The following is a 20,260-nucleotide window of genomic DNA, read 5'->3' on the forward strand; positions in this document are numbered from 1 at the left end:
CCCCCCCCCGGGCATTTTAATTTTATGTCTTGCAGGCAAAAAATGGAGTTTCAGCATTTGCATAGGTTAATATGATGTAGTTGCCTCTGATAGCAAGGGATTGGACTCTGATGCCATGGGAGAATTTCCAGTGCTCTGTTAATAACTTCCTTAATGCTACAGTAGCTTTGAACAAAAATACATATTTAATAGATGCATCATGTTAACAACATCCTCCTCTGAGTTTTCATCCTCAAGATGCCTCAAACTGTTCTGTTTAGGTGCACGGCCTCCTTTTCAAACTCGCTGTCCAGGGTTTGAAATTCAGTTCTTTTCCTGATCCTGCTTTCGTAACCTCTTTCACTGTCACTGTGAACCACTCCCCTAACTTGTCCATAAGGCAGACTTCCGACTTTCAGTTTAATCCCCCTCCCCTTCCTCCTAGCCAGTCTCTTGCCTGATCTGTCTCATTACTGTTAAAGCCACCACACCGTAGGCATCTCTCTGTTCTTCTGCTTTTTAACCCCCCTACCTTATGGCCTCAGTCTCCCACGTTCTGTTCAAAAGTCCTACTTTTCCAGCTATGTCAGCACCTCCTCTCCCCCGCTTCACTGTCTTTTGATCTCTTAAGAACATCACATCCCAGCTCCTTACTCTCAGCTTCAAGGCCTTTTGTAACCTTTGCTACCTTATGTCTGGACTACAACTTCTCCCTTTAGTCATCCCTGTACTGTTGCCTTGTTTACTGTCTTTTCCCACTGATCCTCCTCTGTCTTGGGTTTATGCCCTCACTCTTGCTGCCTCCTACACTGAAACGGTCTCCCTCTTTGCTAGATGTCCACCTCTGTTTCACTCCTTCTAAAACCCACTTTGGCAGTTATCCTTTACGGCATCCTCCATAGTTCTCACGCTCGTATTTATCTGAACTTGGCCTTTGCCTGTTTGTCGTGCAGTTTGGTTGTAATAATAAGTTTTCTGAGATTTAGTTTCAAGTATATTTGCAGGGTTAGGTAATTAATGGTCTTAATCCATGCAAATACATGCTTTCCAGGCAGTGAAAACTAAGGTTGTTTTTATATTCTTTTCCCACAGATGTTGAACGAGTGATAGGATTTGCATCTGTGGATCTTTCTCCCCTGCTTTCTGGTTTCCAGCTAGTCTGTGGGTGGTACAATATTACAGACCTGAGTGGACAATGCAGAGGGCAGATGAAAGTAGCTATTTCCCCTCTTGAAAGTATAATTCAACTCAAAGAAGAAAGGCAGGCCAGGATTCGGACCAAAGCATCCGCCTCTGCAGTATGTACTCTGTTTTCTTTCCAGACACAAATCTAAGAAGGTTCCTAAATAAACAGCAGCAAATCTGCTAGATTACAAAGTAAAAAATGAACAGGAAATCCAGGAACTCCTGAATTCTCAATTTTAAAATGTTTTTAATGTTCCAGTAGCATCTAGCTCTCAGGCCTCCTCTGTGCCAGGCATTGCACATACAGGTAACAGACACCACCTCTGAACATAGAGATTGCGATCTCAGTGAAAAAGCACCCACTGTGTGAAATTGCAAGCACTCACTTTCACCATTTTCCGTGGGCCATCATTTAGTTTAGGTGGACCTTTCATACAGCAGCAGGGAGGAGAGACTTCATTTAAAGGGAAGGATGGGATTGTAAAGCCTCCAAACTTGACTTGCTAGTGTCAGAATCTGCTGTATTCCTGGCTAACATCCATGAATTGGCTTGGGTGTGGATTTTAAATGATGTGACTTTCAAATTGGCTCTGTCCCTTTAGTCAGTCCTCAGACAGCACTTGAAAATGCCGAACGCTCTGTGAAGCTTAAATGTCTGTCCCACTTGTTGACCCAGTAAGTCTGACTTTAACTTACCTGTAACCTTGCTTTCACAGATCCCTGTGCACAGTCCCTTCTCCTTCCAGGCAAGGGCCTTGTGCACCGCATTTCCCAGTGATGTTCCAAGATGCTCTGAGCCGCTATTGACCACTTCCTCCGATGGCAGGGATTTTACTGCTCAGGAGCGGTGAGAACATTGAGGACTTAAGGGTCTTTTCAGAACAAAGCAATAGGATTATATCCATCTATTTGCCTGCAAATGTTGCCTGACCCAGTCAAACTTGAATTCCAGGTCTAGTGACCTAGCGAAGAATAAACTCCCTGCAGACTAAGAGTTGCATACAGGACTGATTGTGGAATTGCCTATCCATGTTCGATCAGATGCATTTTAAGAGATGAGAGAATGGCTCAGTGTTGCCACCATCCCCATCTCCCACATCCTTTCCTTTTCACCTCCCATTATCTACAGGGAAGCTTCCTACTGATTTTTTTTTTTAATGTCCCTCTACCATTTATAGTAGTGTCCCAGCCAACACTGGCTCTTTCTTTCTTTGCCTTGTTTAGAATGATGTGCAGTAGGCATAGCGGGCCTGCAGCATTATCTCCTATGTAATGCCTCTCCGGCTCCATGCCGATGAGGTATGCCCATATTCCACAGCCCTGAGGCCAGCTCTGCTAGACGTCCTACACTTGTTTCTGCCTACTGTCTCCAGGAAACAAATGCCTTGGGGCATTCTGTCATCTGTTCACGGAGTAATTGTGAGCTACAACAAACCTCGTGCAAGGGAGAGGATGAATTCATAGCCCACTTGTTTATAGAGGATGCAGAAGGTAGCACTTCTGTGTCTGTCTCCAAACAGGCCTAGCAAGATTGTATTAGCTCTGTCCCTGGCTCTTCACAGGGAGCACAGGCACCGGCATGTTATGGTTCACCTTGATCTCAGCAACTTCCTCTTCAGACGCAAATTGGGTATTGCAAGCTGGCACCTGCTTTTTCTGCTGGATGTCTAGGGCTGATTGTTAACAGATTTCTTTTTATTACGTCCACTAGGCTGACTTATCATAGTTAGAGATTGCAGGTCGGGATTTAATGGGTTGTTTGTTTATAAATCTATACCTGTTTTTAGCAGATGTAGTCCTTCTGGGACATGGACACCTCGTCATGAAGAGCACATGAAAAATGTTCGCAGGTTCCATGAATCGTTACAGCAAGCAGAAGGGAATGCACAGCGGACTGGAAGATTGGATTCTCTGTCACATTCTTCACGGGCCTCGCTTCTTACTGCCCTTAGGTAAAGCAACCTCATGGGTGCTAGGGTGGTGGTTGACTTTAGATTGAGAAAGAAATGCTGGAAGCTTTGCAGTTCTTGCATCAAGCATAAAAATAAACTACAAATAATAAACGTAGGAACTGGGCATTAGTAGGCTGATAACATAACTTAAAGCTACGTGAAGGCTAGATTAAAAAGGGCTGCTGAAAGTTCAGACTCAGATGCATTAGCAAAGCTGTGAAAAGCCCCAGACCTGGGGTAGCAGCTGTATTGTCTGCTCAAGGCTCAGTCCCCTTAGCACTATGCAGCTCTGGTCTGTACCTGACTTACATGGTTGGATTATATTTCTGCAGCCTAGTTCTAAACACTAGGAAAACAGGGTTCATCATTCATAGCATCATAGTACTAAAAGGGATCTCCTGGGTCACCAGATCAGGTGCCCTGCTGTCATGCACTGCCGGGTCCTATAATTCCATTCATACATTTATCAAAGTTCATTTTAAACCTCATTAAGTCTTTTTTGCCAGAACCTTAATCTCCTGATGATGAGAAACCTTCTAATACCCTGCCTGAATCATTTTACTGTCAGTTTTTACTTGTTAGTTTTTGTGCTAACATTGGTTTTTGGCTGAAATGGCTCTTCTCTATCCTGGTTATTTAACCCCTCATTTATTTATCGAGAGCAATCAAGTCCCCTCTACTCAAGTACATACATCCTGTAAGTCGTTATGATAACAAACAGATCCCTTTCACGTAGATGTGTGGGGGGGGTTCTGATTTCTGGTGACTCGTTGCAGAAAAAACTTGAGCGAGCTGGATGAGATTCAACGATATTTCAGCAAGAAGTTAACCAGGTCTTTCCCTGACCTCGGCTATGGCAGCACAGCCAGCAGAAATCAGGAATGGCAGGATGGCGATCAGCAGGGATCCATGACCAGGATGGTGGATGCTGATGGATGCCAGCTTTTGGAAAAATCCAGTCACTTGGTCTCTCAAGTCAGCACCCTGATCAATGGTAAGCAGTCACTTTGTCTGGAATACTTGCCAGCAGCCACTTTAAAAAGGATCCTTGAAGCTTCCAGCACAGTTCAGACCAGAATCGATTAGGCAAACAGTTTGTGCTCTCAGATATCCGGTTGCAGTCGAGTGGGAGGCTGATTAGCACATGGCTCCTTTGCGGGGTGTCTGGAGTATACGCATGTACAGAGCAGTGCTGAGATGTGAGGTCACTATGGCTTGAAATACTGTGGACTCTGCTGGGGCCCAGCCCGATGAACTATAGGGTAACTCATCAGCCTTTTGGCTTCTGACTAATATCATGCGTAGTTTGTACTATATCAAAGTACTATTTAACAATGTGTTTATGGGAGGACCTGTGCTAAAACTTGCAGCAGTTTCAAAAAATGGTAAAATGCAACAATTCTGGATAAACTAAGTCTTTGGGTACTATCTACAAATTACTACAGATAAGTTTATTTTGAAGTTATTTTTTTCAGAGTTGCTCCTCACTTCAATGTGCTCAGAGAGAGCAGGGTCTGACAGTAAGGAGAAGGGGAATAGGCTGCAAGGGAGAGCAGTTGGGGGACAGAGGGCAAAGGAGCTATCTAACCCCCAGATTTCTTTTCCCTGCTGTAATCGCGAGATGGGGACAAATTCAAGGTAGAACTCCAATAATTAGATTCTATACCTGGAAAATTATATCAGATGTATACATTTCAGTATATAGAATCTAATTATTGGCGGGGGGGGCATTTTATAATCAGGGCAGTCTTACATTCAAGTAAATATGGTTGCAGTCAGTGTCATGACCCTTTTGATCCAGTACCAGTATTTGGCGTTTGTTATATTAATGTCATGGGTAGAAATGAGGCTGCACCAATCTGAAACATGCTTTCTGGCATGTCTACTTCTTTTTACTGCATGGGTAATTGCCACTCCCAGGGAAGTGGAGTTTCAGGCCTTACCTCCCATATACTAAGGCTGTTCCTTGCTCCTTCTGTATTGCCACATTGCTTCTCATCCCACTTCTTTCTCTTCTCTTGCCTCTTCCATCTTTGTGCTTCTCCTCCCTGCCTTTCCACACATTCATCTCAGCCTTTCTTTTGCTCTTTTTCCCCAAAGCCATCTGCTTTTGCATCCTCCTTAAAACTGTCATAATTTGACACTTACTCTAATTGCCAACATCTGCTGTTCAACTCAAATTATTTTTGCTGAAATAGGGTAGACGTGTCCCTCACCTAGAAACTAAGAATACGTTGCCTTGTTCTTCAAACATATTTTAAAAGGCAAAGAGACTGCTTTATCTCACAGAGGCTATTAATATTTAAACTCCCAAGCCTATCAGCTCTTCATTTCTCTGTCTTCCTATATTATCTCAATCGTGCAAGCAACTCTTAATTTTCAATATTTTTATTTATATTTTTTCCATTGTAACCAATCAATATTTTCATTTGATTTTTTTCCATTTTGTATAAATAATTAATTAGCCATCATCAGAATGGATCGTCCTTTTTTTTCTTCTTAACATAAACGTTACTAGAAGAAGGCAGAACAGCCTCAGACCTGCAAAGCTAGAGAATATTGCTGGCAGCTATGAATGAAGAGCTAGAATGAGTGAAGAGGGATGATCTTGCCTCAAGCAGGGATTTGGACTAGATGACCCTTGGAGGTCCCTTCCAGCCCTGCTTCTCTGTTTCTGTGATTATCTAGTCCTCCTCTGAGCCAGTGGACTATTGCCCATTCTTTTTTTCCAAACTAGCACTAAACAGCCCAGATGCTGCAGCTGTTTGTTTCACTTAAAACAGTGGTGCTGAACTTTTTGGCCCCACAGGCCAGATCAGTGATGTGGAGCCCATCTGTAGGCTGGTTCAGGCCCTGGAGCCCAGTACTTTCCCCTCCCAGCTCCTGGGAGCCAGGATTGGGTCCCGGGGGCCTGGCCTTGCTCCCTTTCAGTCCCCCACACCAGGATTGAGCCCTGGGACCCAACACCACCCTTGTCTGGCCCTACGCACTGGGATCAGGTGCTGGATCCAGTGCGCAGGGCTTGGGGCTCCCCATAGGTCTGGAGATTTGGCAGCACCACTGTCCCACTACCAAATTTGTGGACCTGTGGGCCAGATTACACAGTGCCATGGGCCAAATCAGGTTAGACATGAGGAAGGACTTCTTTATGGGAAGGGTTGCCAGAATCTGGACTGGGCTTCCAAAGGAGGTGGTGCTCTCCCCTACCTTGGGGGTCTTCAAGAGGAGATTGGACAAGCACTTGTCTGGGGTCATCTGACCCCAGCACTCTTTCCAGCCAAGGGCAAGGGGTCGGCCTCGATCTACTGAGGTCCCTTCCAACCCTAATATCTATGAATCTGGCCTGTAGGCCAGAGGTTGGACACCACTGCCATAGAAGACTTCTCTGGATCAGAAAACTTCCTCAAATTCAGTTGGTTCTCTTTTTTTTTTCCTTAAATTCATTCCAAAGCTTCTAGTTCTTCCACCTTCTACCACCCTAAATCATTCCTCTTCCTGCTCAGTATTATGCCCTTCTGATGGTTTTGAGCTATTACCAAGTTCAGCTCCTTCCCCTTCAACCCATTGTTTGACAAAGCTACCTGCATTCAGCTCTACATATGTGTGACGAAGTCTTCCATCCCTGTATGAACTAACACTATGTCCCATTAATCAGATTTGCAGACTATAACTAAAAATGCCAAAGAATCTTCAAATGCGCTTCAAGGCCATAGCAGAAATTCAGGTGCTAAATATCACCATGTCATCCCGGACCATAAAGATGAAGCAGTCAGAACCGAGATGCACCAGAGCCAACTTCGAATGGAACAATCAAGTGGTTATGATAATGCCACACTGCGCTTACTCCCTTCTGGAAGGTCCCCATTTGAAAGAGGCATGCTGTATGAATTTCTAGGCCAAACAGCCTCTGAAAATGAGCATCCCTTATCAATGGCTAACAGAACAGAAGAGGAGGCTTGTGTCATTGAGTCCCATAGTGATGAAGAGTATGAAGAGGATGTCATAGAACCAAGGACTCTGAACGAGATAACTACAGTAACCGATAAAACCAGTCCCTGGTCCAGTCTTGCATCTGAAGTGGAGCAGGGTCCCAGTGAGGAACTGGTACACGTGAATAATGAAGGCCAGCACCCAGTGGATAATGGAAGTTTACAGAAAAGAGAGAATAGAAGAAGCAGCTCTTTGTCAAGTATGCTGGAGGATGACCACCACAGCCTGCCCAGCACTGCGCGATCATTTGTTAGTCCGTATACAGAAGAGCGCGAGGTACAAACAATGGGAAAAGGCCTTGAAAGTCCAAATAATAGTATCAGAGCGGCTGATTTGGAGGAGTTTCAGGCTGCTTGTTTATCAGAAATGCATCAAGCAGATGATTTGGAAGATGAGAGCACCGAGCACATTGAAGCATTGGAAGCCCAGCAAGCAGAACGAGACACAGAGTTTTGTGTAGTCTCTGGAGAACCATTGACTTTTCCAGACAGTAGAGACTTTGCCGTAGCCAAACCCTCTGGCATAGAGAGAGAAGAGAAAATTAGTGTGGATTTAGATGTGGGTGATCAAAGTGAGGAAGGAAGTGATTCTGAGAAAACGTATATTAAAAGTTTGTCATCAGAGACTGAGGCTGCAAGAGACAGTGGTAGCTGCTCTGAGATCCTACATGAAGAATCAGAAAAGCCTGTGAAAGCTAGTGTTGTGCGGTATCCTTTTTTGTCTCTCTCGTGAAGTGCACTTTACACTCAGACAAAATCTGTATGATTATCGTTGCTGGGATGGGGCTACATTTTCATTTTAAATGTAAGGTGGCAAAGTTAAAAACTATCTGCCAGGAATAAGCCTTACAGGCCAGTATTCCCCTAATCACAACTGGATTTTGAACAAGTTTTATACAAGTGGTTTCAAGATCCTGCTTCAGTCGTTGTCCTGCTTTATGTTTAAGCAGTGGTGTTTCTTTTGATTCATTAATAAACTAGCTGTAAAGGAGGATGGAAATGGTTGGCCAGTCTAAAGCTAAAATCCCATGTTGGTTCTTCATGTGTGAGCAAGTTAATGAGTTAACAGGAACCTTAGTCCTTTTTAAATTTTGAGATTATTGATTCTTACATTGGCTATTCAAATTAAATTGGCTATTTAATTATTGATAGCTAATTGTAATGGGAAATTATACTGTTTTTTTCCCCTCAGAAGTTTTTGCCAATCACTATATTGAGCAGATCAGAAGCACCTTTCAGATGAAAACCTGTTTTGACCAACTCCTATGTGCATAGGTTTAACAATAGTCCCCTAATTATGGGTTAGTTCACAGACTATGTATTTGTAATACCTGGACACAGAGGAAGACAGTTTCAAACCTAACCTGCATTAGTTTTAATTAAAAAAAAAAAAAAAATCCATTAAAAACATGTTGCCACATTTCAGTAATGGATGAAGTGACACCTATGTTTTGCATGTTAATTTTGGTAAAGAATGTTGCAATTTTTTTCAGAATGAGGATCTCTGTGAAATATTACTTATATATCTTAATGGTCAGATGGCATATACTTTCACTGGTTTAAAATTAAATAAGATGCATTTGGCATAGTCAGAGATGCTTCAGAACCACTTTTGTCATGAAGCCAAGTCCAAATTCTTAGCTATGGGGGGGCTTTTGTGTAACTATACCATGCTACATGTTATTTCTTTAACAGCTTGGGTCAGACCTGATCCTGTTGCAATTCCCAACTTCTTCCTTCCACCCCAGCACTTGGAGGTCTCCATGAGAATGCTCCATGCTTCTTCTCAGCCATCTGCCATGGCTCCTGACGTAAGTATGGTTGTCACCTTCATTCCTTTTCAGTCCCACCTGAAGGACCCACCTCTCCTTCAGACAAGATGTCAAATGAAAGGTCCCTTGTTGCCTTCTCAGGCTGTCAAGGATTAAGTTAAGAACCCCCTGACAGTTTTCAAAAATGGTGGGGACAACTTGGTTCCCAGTAGATCGCTTCCCCTCTCAGTGAAAACATCTTTCCATATCCACGGCTGCATTAGCTACAGTATTCCGGCATTTTTGACAGCTGTCACATTTGCCTTGCAACTACTCATAGAATCTGATTCTCCCTTCAAGCTAGGACAAACTGGAAGTAACAGAGCTGCAGGCAGTCAGGACTTTTGAAAATCAGACGATTTATGTCCTTAATATGAATAGACGCTTTATGTTAGACACCCAGCTTTGAAATTGTTACCTGGAAGTATTGCTAAGACAATCGTGACTTTAGCAAGTGAGTTTACAGCGAAGAGTCTCTGATCTGGAAGGAGCAAAGTCATTCTCCAGCTGATGTGGAGGGAGCAGTGCAAACTTAGCGTGCCCATGAAATCATTCAGGAAAGTGATTGAATGCTTTGGCAGTATCTTAGACTTGTATAAGTCCATAAAAATACTTGTTTGCTTTGTGAGGGTAATAGGAGCATTTCATTTTCAGAAAGTTCCTGGCTGTCAGCTTTTACAGGGTCCAAATATTCACATCCAGCCCTAGATAAAGGGAGCTGTTTGGTTTCACAGGTGCAGATCTTGGTAGTGCAACAGCTGAGTTGTTTGCTACTACTCCTTTCAGACGTAATGTGCTCATTCCCCTCCCTTTGACCTATGGAAGCAAATGTCGAGAAGAACATTTATGTAACTGGGAACATCTTGCTCGGCTAAACAGGGCAGAACAGGCAGGACCTAATGGCCCTGAATTAATGGACACTACCTGAAAAGAACAAACAAGTTTACAGGTTTGTCACTACAACTGGGATGTCTGAAAATTGGTCTTTTAGTTAGGCAAATTGTGGTTTATTTTAGGAGCAGCAAAATTTTCTTGTTGTAAATTGGTTTTTATACATTTAAAGTTTTCCTCTTCTAAAGCTGTCAAAAGTTTTCAGTAACCAAATATCCCTTGGTTCAACTTTTCATTTCCACCACAAATCTTCTGAGCCTATCCTCAAAGCTCCCTACATCCATTTAGTTTTCCATAGCTAACCTCTGCTCCCATTCTCACGCCAGCAGTTTAGTGGTACATCTTCACTGCAGAATCACCACCACCTCTTCCTAGCAGAAGAAGCTTCTCTTTCTGTGTATTTGTAAATCACTATCTGTACCCATGACTTGATGTAAAAATCAAAATACTGTTTGAATCACCTCTTCATCCAGCCACTAGCTGAATGGTTAGAGCATTAGAAACCCACACTTGAATGGGACTTTTTGGATGTTACTCTTATAGGAATGATTAATGATCATTAGGAAGAGAGTTAATAGAACAGTATTGTATCAAGAGGATTTTCCTTACACTGAACACACTTAATTCCAGGAATGTTTTATCGAATTTCGCAGTGCTACATTTTATTATAAGAGGGCATATTGGCCTTTTCCAATACAGGGCCCATTGTGTTATACAAGCAGTAAGAGAGATTCCCTGCACCAAGCTACAATTTAAGCAGACCAGATGGACAAAGGGTTAAAGAAAAGAAGCCCTGTAACTGATTTACAAGAAGAAACCAGAGGTAAACGACTTGCTCAAAGTCTCACTGCAGATCTGTGGATAAGCTAAGAACTGCACCCAGTCGAGCGCTTTAACCACATAAGAACATGAGTAAAAGCAATAGCATCTGAAATAATCACTGTCCCTTAAACATTTTTTAAAAAGTCGTTCAGTTGGCAAGACTTGGGCGTTCAAGTCCAGGGCTCTTTATAGTTGGCGGCAGGACTGGCACGTGTACGTTGAATTACTGCATCTTTCTAAATGTTGATCCATTTAAAAGGGAACTGGAAGACTTGAACTGCCATGGTTTCTGCTCTCCGGGTTTGTTGTTGATTAGTCCTGAGTGTCGCTTTCTAACTCGGCTTGTTTTTCTCCTTTCTGCAAACTTCACATACCTGGGATGTGACATCAGACAGAAACCTGAACTGCAGCTGCTCTTCTCAGCTGAAGATCAACAACCCTCTTTTGCCCATAAGGCAGCTAGCAAGCACCCCCTACCCAGCTTCTCTAGAGCCTCTGCCCCCATCTCCCTCACCCAGCACAGCCTCCTGCTTGGTTTTTTCCTTGGTGCCTAATGGGAGCATAGGTGCGCCTCCACAACACATGGAGAAAGGCAGAGGCACTTGTGGAGAGAGTGGGATTACCAGCTGCTGTGACTGAGGACAGCAAGTAGCTCTTCTTGGAGAGGAAGCTGCAACTCAGGTTTTAGTTTGACATATTCCTGGTCTTTGAAATTTGTACAACACCCACTCCCTGCGCCCCAGACTAGAACTCCAGTTAATTTTCTCCATCTCTGGCTCTGGTTCCATCCTCCATGTCTTTCCCATCTCCTCTGCTCCATACGGCTCACCCTCGTGCCCTCCCGCCTGCCAGTTCCAGCTTGATCAGCCCCACCTTCCCTGTTCATCAGTGTCTGCAGCCCTCCTCACACCTCCTTCCTCTATGCCCCTAATCTACAGAATAGGTGCTCCAAACTGATCGTTAAGGTCATATATTCACTTCCAGTCCCCTTTCAAGACTCTGTTATAACCTTAGGACATCAGCCCACTAATGAAGGCTAGGTATAGCACAGGCAGCGCTGGCTGATCTTTATTTACTTTAAAAATAAAACTACTTTTTAAGTGTCAGAACCAATGTTGCACACATTGCCAAGGAGTGTAGTCACATACAGCCTATTCTTCCCACTGGTTCCCTCTTCTTGCATCCATTGATCTATCTTCTTTTTAGGCTAGACCCCAGGCTCTTGGAGACCGGAATCTTACCTCCTTATGTGTATGCATGGCATCTAGCACACTGCTGCCTTGATTCTGATTTGTGACTTTCAGGCACTCTCCTAGTACAGAAGAATAAATAGTAAAGTGATTGTAGAGTAGGGTAGATGCTTTGAAACCCCAGTTGAAGCCTCCTGCCTGCAGAGTTGATAAATCACCCTGTGAGGCTATATTGAAAAACGTTCGTTGTTTTTTTTTTTTCCAAACTGGAAGGTTAAATAAGCTTTTTGTTAAGATTTATCCTTCTCTCCTTTGAGAATATCCTGACAATAACTTTTATGCTAAAACCAGTGCAGGAAAGAACTTTTTTCTATTCCTTTCTCAGCAAATTTACTATTGAGCCAAATCAGAAGGAGTTGCCTTGTATTATGACACTGACCCTGTCAGAGGCTCACGATTTAATAGAGTCTTGCTCATGTTGAAGCTGGAACAGCTAAGAAATAACCCAAGCAGCCTTTCTTGCTGCCTGTGACTTCCTAGTTTTTGCTGCCATATCAGTTACCACCTTCTGCAACCACGTTTCTAAAACTAGCAACTTGCTTTTTATTTTTCTGTGCTCAGGGTATTTAGAGGACATGAGGTAAGGATCCTTTACATTGCAAAACTGTGATCTTCATCCGTTGGACAGAACTACTGAGATTTTTTTTCACCTTATGGCTCATATGCTGAGAAAGGAAAAGGGGAGCATTATACAGCTAACTATACATCCGAATTAGCCTGTGTGGGGAAAGAATGATGTATACCAAGCCTCCATGGTTTCATACAAGCTTTTTACTGTACGGGAGGCAAATGTAGGTGCAAGGTCACTTCTGACATGCAGTTGTGCAGTCTGTTAAGTCTAATGCAAGAACAGAACCAGCTGCCAGATATACTCATTGCTCCAGAGATGCAAAACGATCTTTGCTCCAGGCTCTCTTTCTTGGTCAAAAGTCTCAGGCACTTGAAATAGCGCAAGCCCCCAAATCTGAATAAAATACTAACCAGCCTTCTGGGTTTATTTCCTCCTTTGACGCACAGTCCTTAGATGATCTACGCCATCCCAGAAAATCACTGCCACTTCTATAATAGGAAACTTGAAGTGAGATCTTTTAATACGCAAGCTCTCTTCCCCACCCCGGCTGCTTTTCTGACTGACGATACACTAATAAGGCTTTCCATCAGCCACTGGTCCTGTGTGATTGAGTTGGCACAGAGAGATAAAAAGGGCAGGTGTCACCTCATGAGCTGACCTGGCACTGGTGGTTTCTCAGTCAAGGGAAGGGGTAAACATGATGTTGTTTCACATGCTTGCTCTGGAAACTATGCAGGAGGTTAAAATTGGTACTTCTCATTAAGCTGCCAAAGGTGCCTCTTGAAAATGTCAGTTCGGTGCATTTCACTAAGTGCTCTAGGCTTGTCCTGCATGCAAGGCATTAGCGCAAGTGTGAGAGGCACAGAAAGATTACTGTGCAGAAGTCTGCCAGGCAGCCTCCTTCTGTATGATTAGCCCAGAAGATTCAGCAAACCTTAACTCTGCTGGAAGCTTGCCCTCCAACAATGCTTCAGGACAGATCCCCAGCTCCAACACGCCTGTGCTCAGGATGCATGCGGCATGACCAAAGGGGTCCTACTGGTTTGTATGCTGCTTTCTGGAATTAGTGCAGCTTTGGCACATCCCACATCACCCACTATATTCCTAGACTGGAAGAAATGCTAGCCATCACTGAGGCACTGTCTAATGAGGAACAACCCCTTCCTGTGACTCATGTCCCATTTCTGAGTTTTGACGTATGTGTAGTCAGGATGCTCTGCCATCGATGACTGATATAAAATCTGAGGGAGGGCAGCCCTTGGTGACCTGTAGCAGCTGGTGTCTAGCACTTTCCTCTGGTTTTCTTCTGAGGCTCCTACCACTGGAAGCTCATGGCACCTCGCAGCCAAGAAGCCAGTTTGTGATGTGCCTTTCACATCAGCAGGACACGCAGTGCCACAAGCTGAAGAGCTGCTCGTAATCTGCACATACAATACTAGAGCATCATGTCTGAAAGCAGCAGATGACATTCCTCCAGTGCTGGTCTGACACTGGAGTTAAGTATGGGCTGATAAAGAGTTGGACTAAAATACCTCTCTCCCCTTCTCCAGTTGCTCCAAGTTGGCTTCATGACTCCTTTGCTCAATGAACGACAACTTGTTGCATTGTTCTGATCATCATCCATGACATCTTCCAGTAAAACCAAGGCCAATAACATCTGAATTTCTTATTTAAAAAAAAAAGAATTTTTTAAAAACCCCAAATGTTCGTGCTTTCTTTAGATGTGGAAACAAAGTGGACAAACGCTATATATTTGCCCTTTTTAGGGTCCTTTTTGAGAACTACTTATGTGCAAAGAATAAGGTTTTTCCACCTGCTTTTGGATTACACATGATCTAAACAGCTTTGTTCTTCCTCAACTTTCCACCTCAAAAGTGACTTTAAAGAGAACTTGCTGCTCTCTCTCTCAAAGTTTCTGTGGGGCTGGGTTCAAACTGCAGCCGCAGAGGAGAACCTTTCTCGAAAGTTAAGAGGATGTAAAAACAAGGGCATAGCAAGAGCCTCACTGTAATCGTAAGACCTGCCCTGGTCATAACCTGTAACGATGAAGTGATTTGAGAACTTTGGACACCACCAGTGGTTTCTGCAGTGCTCAGGAGATGGGGTAGACAAAGGTCTACCCATATCTCCACGATTGCAGCGATAAATCACAGGTCATTTCTAAATGATCATATCCCCTGAGGCTTTTATAGTATCACACACAGTATGCTGCTTTCTTCGGGGTGTTAGGGCTAGACCTTGCTCCCAGTGAAGGCAGTGGTAAAATTCCTCTTGGCTTCCATGGGGTCAGGCAGTATTTACTGCTTAACTAGATGCAAGATTGGGGTTGGTATGTTTGAAGTTATTAAACTGATCTGGAGCACTTGGCATGTATTTTGCTTGCACTTGCAAAACCAGCAAATGCACTGGAAGGCTAAAAGTCCTATAACATGAAGGAGGTGAAATTCTGTTGCCGGTCGCAGTTTTAACACAGAACCTGTATGTCTGGTGGTCATGTACTTGCAGCAACAAAGCAAGTTCCCACGCAGCCCGCCTCTGAAAGCATTTCCGTTTAGTTCCAGAGTGGCCATGGGCAGAAGTCATCATTTGTGGACAGAATCGTGTGAAAACCTTCGGCTTTACAGAGCTAAGATGTTTCATTGAGACTCGGAAGCGGGGACCGATTTGAGGAGTGAATGGGGGAGGCTGTGTATGCTGTGATAGAAAGGCAGGCTCGGCACTGGGAACAGCCAACCGTTAATCTCACCTAGCGCTACAGCACCCTGATTATCGGCACGGTTACACAGCTCTAGTCCAGTCTCTTGTTCCCATTAGTGGCCACCACCTGATGCTTCAGACGAAGGTGCAAGAAACCCACCTGGTGAGCAAATGTGGACTCTCCCCACAAAGGTTTCATTGTCTTCTCTAATAAGAGTGGCTTTTAAGCCCTGGAGCACAAGATTTTTACATCTCTTTCATCTTTGTCAATGTCTGGTCTTTGAATCTTGCTGTGTCCGTGACCTGCATGACATCCGTGGTAGTGAATGCCACCACCTAGTTACACATCCTCTCCGAAATCCTTTTATACCATGCCCCCTTTCCATTCCATAGACTCATAGAAAATGAGGGTAGAAGGGACCTCAGGAGGTCACATCTAGTCCAACCCCCTGCTCAAAGCAGGACCAGCCCCAACTGCATCATCCCAGCCAAGGCTTTGTTTAGTTGGGTCTTAAAAACCTCCAGGGATGGAGATGCCACAGCTTCTCTGGGTGGCCTATTCCAGTGCTTCACAACCCTCCTAGAGAGAGTTTTTCCTAATATCTGACTTACACTTCCCTTGCTGCAGCTTGAGCCCATTTCTGCTTGTCCTATCATCTGCCACCACTAAGAACAGCCCAGCTCCATCCTCTTTTGTAGCCTCCCTTCAGGGAGTTGAAGGCTGCTATTCAATCCTTTCTGTCTTCTCTTCTCCATACTAAATAAACCTAGTTCCCTCAGCCACTCCTCCTAAAGCAAAGTGTCCTTGCTCTTTAATTAGAGACAGAGAACACAAGTTCCAGATCTATCCCTTTTGCAGTAGTCATGATCGTGCAAATCCCAATAACGTCCCCTGATAATATGGCCAGATTAATACCAACCTTTACACCAGAGGGAATACGTTAGTGAGGAGGTGCAGTATGTAAACAGGGGATACCAAAGTTAGAGGAATAAATGCAAATGAAAGGGAAGTTCTGTACAAGCCCCATCCCCAGGACTATGCTTAATTCATCATAAGGAGTGGAAGTCCAATGCAGAGTAAATGCTGCTGCTACACTTTTAATCATATAAAATACAGGTAATAATGAGTAAGCCTTGTATAGAGTATTCCTGAAGTTGGCTAGTAATGTGTGGTCATAGCCTTGGCTGGAGAACGGGTTAGAAATCCATTGCCATTGTTACAGCATAGACCTATTGCATTGCTGAAATGCAGTCCCCTCTAGGGCAGAACAAAGCCGTTGTCAAAGAGCACATGGGAGGCCCTTCAGCTTAGACCCAAAAGCGAATGTTCATCAGTTTGAAACGAGAAGAAATATATAGGGAAGCAGAACGTAGCGTCTGACCACATGCTAAGTAGGATCACTGCGGTCACAGTCTTTGAGTGCTGCAGGATCTTTTAATAGCTGAAGGGTCTGTCTGATCTGATCAAGCTGATATGCCTAGGGGTGGGATGGCATGCTGATGGGCTGCAGCTTTGGAAAAAGACATTGAAGGTTTTATTCAAAGAGGTGAAGTTTGTAACTGGAAGCAGAACCCAGTGCCTGGCTGTTCTGTGCAGTGATACAGGCCTTTTCTCAGCACCTCTGAGCCTGCAGCTTGCGCTTTCCAGATGACTCATCTGCTAACAGTGTACAGAGGTCAAGAGCATTAGCGCAGAGTCAGCTCCTTCTGGTTACTGTTTTTCCAGCCGGTATTAATGCTTCATCTGTCTCTCCGGCACTTGGCAGCGAGGAGGGGAGATGGGGGTGGAAAAATGAGCTGGTGATAATGACTCCTCTGAACAACCTTGAGAGAGGCACACTGTACACAGGAGACTGGATATGGGATCGTAGGCCTATATCTCTATTAGATCCTAGCATCTGTCACCATCTCTGCATTTATTTCCCCTCCCCACCCCACCCAGTTTCTTGTATTTATATTTAGGAAATCCTCTTGAAGACCTCGAACAACAAGAGCATCATTATAAATCCTTGCAGGGTTCTCAGTATGCTCCCTGCCACTCTTGTGGTCTCCTTCACAAGCCAAGCCTCTCTGCTGCATTGTAACACAGCAAGGCACTGCTGGGTCATAATGTGATGGATGTTGATGTTCTTCTACGTGTGATGGGTTAACATAAATCATGGCAGCTGGGCTGGGTCTACATAACAGCATCTTAATCATGCTGCCATCTGGGTAACCTCTTTGTAGGTCCACAGCAACCACAGTGCCCAGCTATGGTACAGTAGAGGCCAGTGGGTCAGTGGAACACGCCATCACTGCTGAACATCAAGTCAATGATTTAGGCATCTGTTTTTGAAAATGCAGGTCTTTTAGTTTGGTTGTTACAGAGCCTGGGCCCTCTATACATGGAAATGTAAAGCCAGTGGGACAGCAGTTTTGGTGACCAACCATACTATCCCCTCTGCTGCTAGCAGGCTTGTTGGGCTAATGGTTATGCACCTGATAAACGAGGTGGATGATAAAACTAGTATTAGTAGTGAGACAGCGAGAGCAGCAGAGTGTGCATGAAATGGCTGGCAGACCAGGTTCTTTGGGTGAATCTGATTTTTTTTTATTAGACTAACTTAAACAGTTGGAAAACAATTATTAAGCAAGCTTTCGGGTTGAAAAACCCTTTGTCAGGCTGAGGAAGTTTCAGTGGTTGGTGTGTGCTCTTCCTGGATGGAATGAAAAGTAAAGAAGCCAGGGGCTGGGCTGGGCTGGGCTGCATGCAAGACAGGCAGCCAGTGAAAACGTAGGTTGAGGAGTCAATCTACATTTAAAAATTGTTCTCCAACTATTTAGTTGGTCTAATAAAAGAGATCAGATTCACCCAAAGAACCTTGTCTGTCTATATTTAGTCCATGATTTTTAGTATCCAGGAGGCTGATGAAGTGGAGTTCATAGGCTCGTCTCTGGAAGTGTTTTGTAAGTTCCCTTTGAGGATCAGGACTGAGAGAGTGGTTTTCTCATGAGAAGGGTGCCCCCACCGGTAACTGGGTATTCCTGTCTGCAGGTTTGGCATTTCTTGTCCTGGCCTGGTCTGGATCCATTCGGTGTGTTCTGGGCCTGAGGAAGTTTGCTTCTGGTGATGAGTTTAGCGAGGTTCGGTGCTTGTCTGAAGGCTAGGCTGGGTGGCTTTGGGAAGATCTCTTTAAGAATAGGGTCTCTTTCTAGTATGGGTTGCAATTATTTGAGGATTTTCCATACGGGTTCGAGGAAGGGGTGGTATGTCATAACCAGCGGTGTGCAATTTATGGGGGATGGCAATCCCAGGTATTCTCTTCAGTGCAAATGCGGTGGTATCTGAGGGCTTGGCTGTATATCACAGCTTTTTTGGTGCCTGTGGGTGATTGCTGGTTCTGTGCAGATATGTATGTTGGTCTGTGGGTTTCTTGTATAACGTGGTCTGTATTTTACCCTTCTGGATACTGATCATCGTGTCTAAAAAGGAGATGCTGGTGCTGGAGTCTTCTAGAGCAAGTCGGATGGAGGGATGGTGGTTGTTGAATTTCTGATGGAACTCAGTCTGAGATTGCAGGTTTTCAGTCCAAATGATGATGTCATCAATGTATCTTAAGTATAGCAAGGGTTTGATAGTGCAGTTCTTCAGGAAGTCTTCTTCTAGGTGGCTCATAAATAGGTTGGCATACTGTGGGACCATTTTGGTGCCCATAGCCGTTCCCATCGTCTGGAGGAAGTGTTGGTTATTAAAAGTGAAATTGTTGTGAGAGGATGAAGTGTACAAGGTCAGTAATATTTTTGGGTCTGTATTCTGAGTTGTAATCTTGGATGCCATCCTGGTGTGGGATGTTGGTATATAGGCTGGTAACGTCCATGGTGGCTAGGAGGGTGTTGCTGGGAAGGTGGTCTGTGTGTTTAAGTTTCTGTAGAAAGTCTGCAGTGTCTTGGACAAAACTTGCTCTGTGGGTGATGAGCGGTCTTAGGATTGGCTGGGGTCATCTGACCTCGGTCCTCTTTCCTGTCAGGGGCAGGGGGTCGGACATGATGATGATCCATTGTGGTCCCTTCCGTATTTTATTAGGGTATTTTTCTGGGCAGAAATTTAGGCCTTTGGAAAGGACAGATTTTTCAGTTTTGGTAAGCGTGTGTGTGGAGAGATTGATAATATTTGTGGGTTGGTTGCTGCTTTCAGCTTTATCAGGTCTGAGGTTGGAAGGTTGTGCGGTGTTGGCGTCGTTCCTCGGATGGTTGTTTTGCAGCCGGAGAACTTGTTCTTGGAGCAATTTGTTCCATTTCTTCTTTTTGTGTAGGATGAATGTTGTAGAAAGTTTTTCGTAGTCTCTTTGTATCCGTTGTATATTATTAGGGAAGATGATTGGATTTCTGTCTTTTAAGTTGTTGTAGTGTGTGGTGCTTTCCTTCCTGAGTTGGTCTCTTTTGGAGTAGATTAGGTGAAGTAGATGATTTCTAATTTTCTCTGAAGTTCTTCTGCACAGCTGCAAAGCATATTTGGAGTTGTGTCAGAGCGTTGTAGATGTTTAGTCCTCGGGGAACACAGTTGTGTTTCTTGCATAGGGTTAGAAAATATATGTCACCGTTGAGTTTGGCTTCTTTCTTTTTCATGTTGTACAGTGAAATGACTGGTGCACTTATCATGGCTAAGTGATGCCCTTGTCCAGGAAGACAAATGGCTAGGTGCCCATTAGGAGCTGGGTGCCCATTAGGCCTGGGGGGCGGTTTAAGTGGTGGGCATTGTATTGTATGGGCTTGCATGAATGCACCCTTAGTTCGTGGAGTGGGCAAAGCCTGTGGGTAGGAGCGACCTCCTGGAAGATGCAAAGGGCTGTCTTCCCGACCCATTCTCATGGGGATGATCCAGTGCATCGCATGCGCCTCAGACTGTTGTGCTGAGTCTGACGCTTAAATCGCCAGCAAGATAATCCCCCTCCCACCGTTCACTTTAAAGCAGGGAGCAGATAAATAAGGGCCCCCAGGCCCTTCTCCCTAGAGAGGCTGGCTTACCTCGGAGGACCCTGCCAGACAGCTGCCATGCCCAAGTATGATAAACACCACTCAGTTCCCGCAGCCCAGCCATGTGGGTGAAAGGTTAGCCAGGCTGCTCTGGTCAGCA

At 44.4% G+C, this 20,260-nt stretch overlaps 1 protein-coding gene across 1 annotated transcript in view; it reads left to right on the forward strand.

The window, feature by feature from the left end:
- Positions 1-20,260, forward strand: part of C2CD3 (C2 calcium dependent domain containing 3) — a 70,233-nt gene that overhangs the window by 47,442 nt on the left and 2,531 nt on the right. Inside the window, 6 exon segments of the mRNA XM_006028072.3 lie at positions 1,072-1,277; positions 1,881-2,011; positions 2,955-3,116; positions 3,893-4,110; positions 6,772-7,813; positions 8,811-8,916. Of these exon segments, the coding sequence (XP_006028134.2) occupies positions 1,072-1,277; positions 1,881-2,011; positions 2,955-3,116; positions 3,893-4,110; positions 6,772-7,813; positions 8,811-8,916 (1,865 nt within the window).

This window comes from Alligator sinensis, unplaced genomic scaffold (assembly GCF_000455745.1).
Source record: "Alligator sinensis unplaced genomic scaffold, ASM45574v1 scaffold594_1, whole genome shotgun sequence".
Classification (NCBI taxonomy): Eukaryota; Metazoa; Chordata; order Crocodylia; family Alligatoridae; genus Alligator; species Alligator sinensis.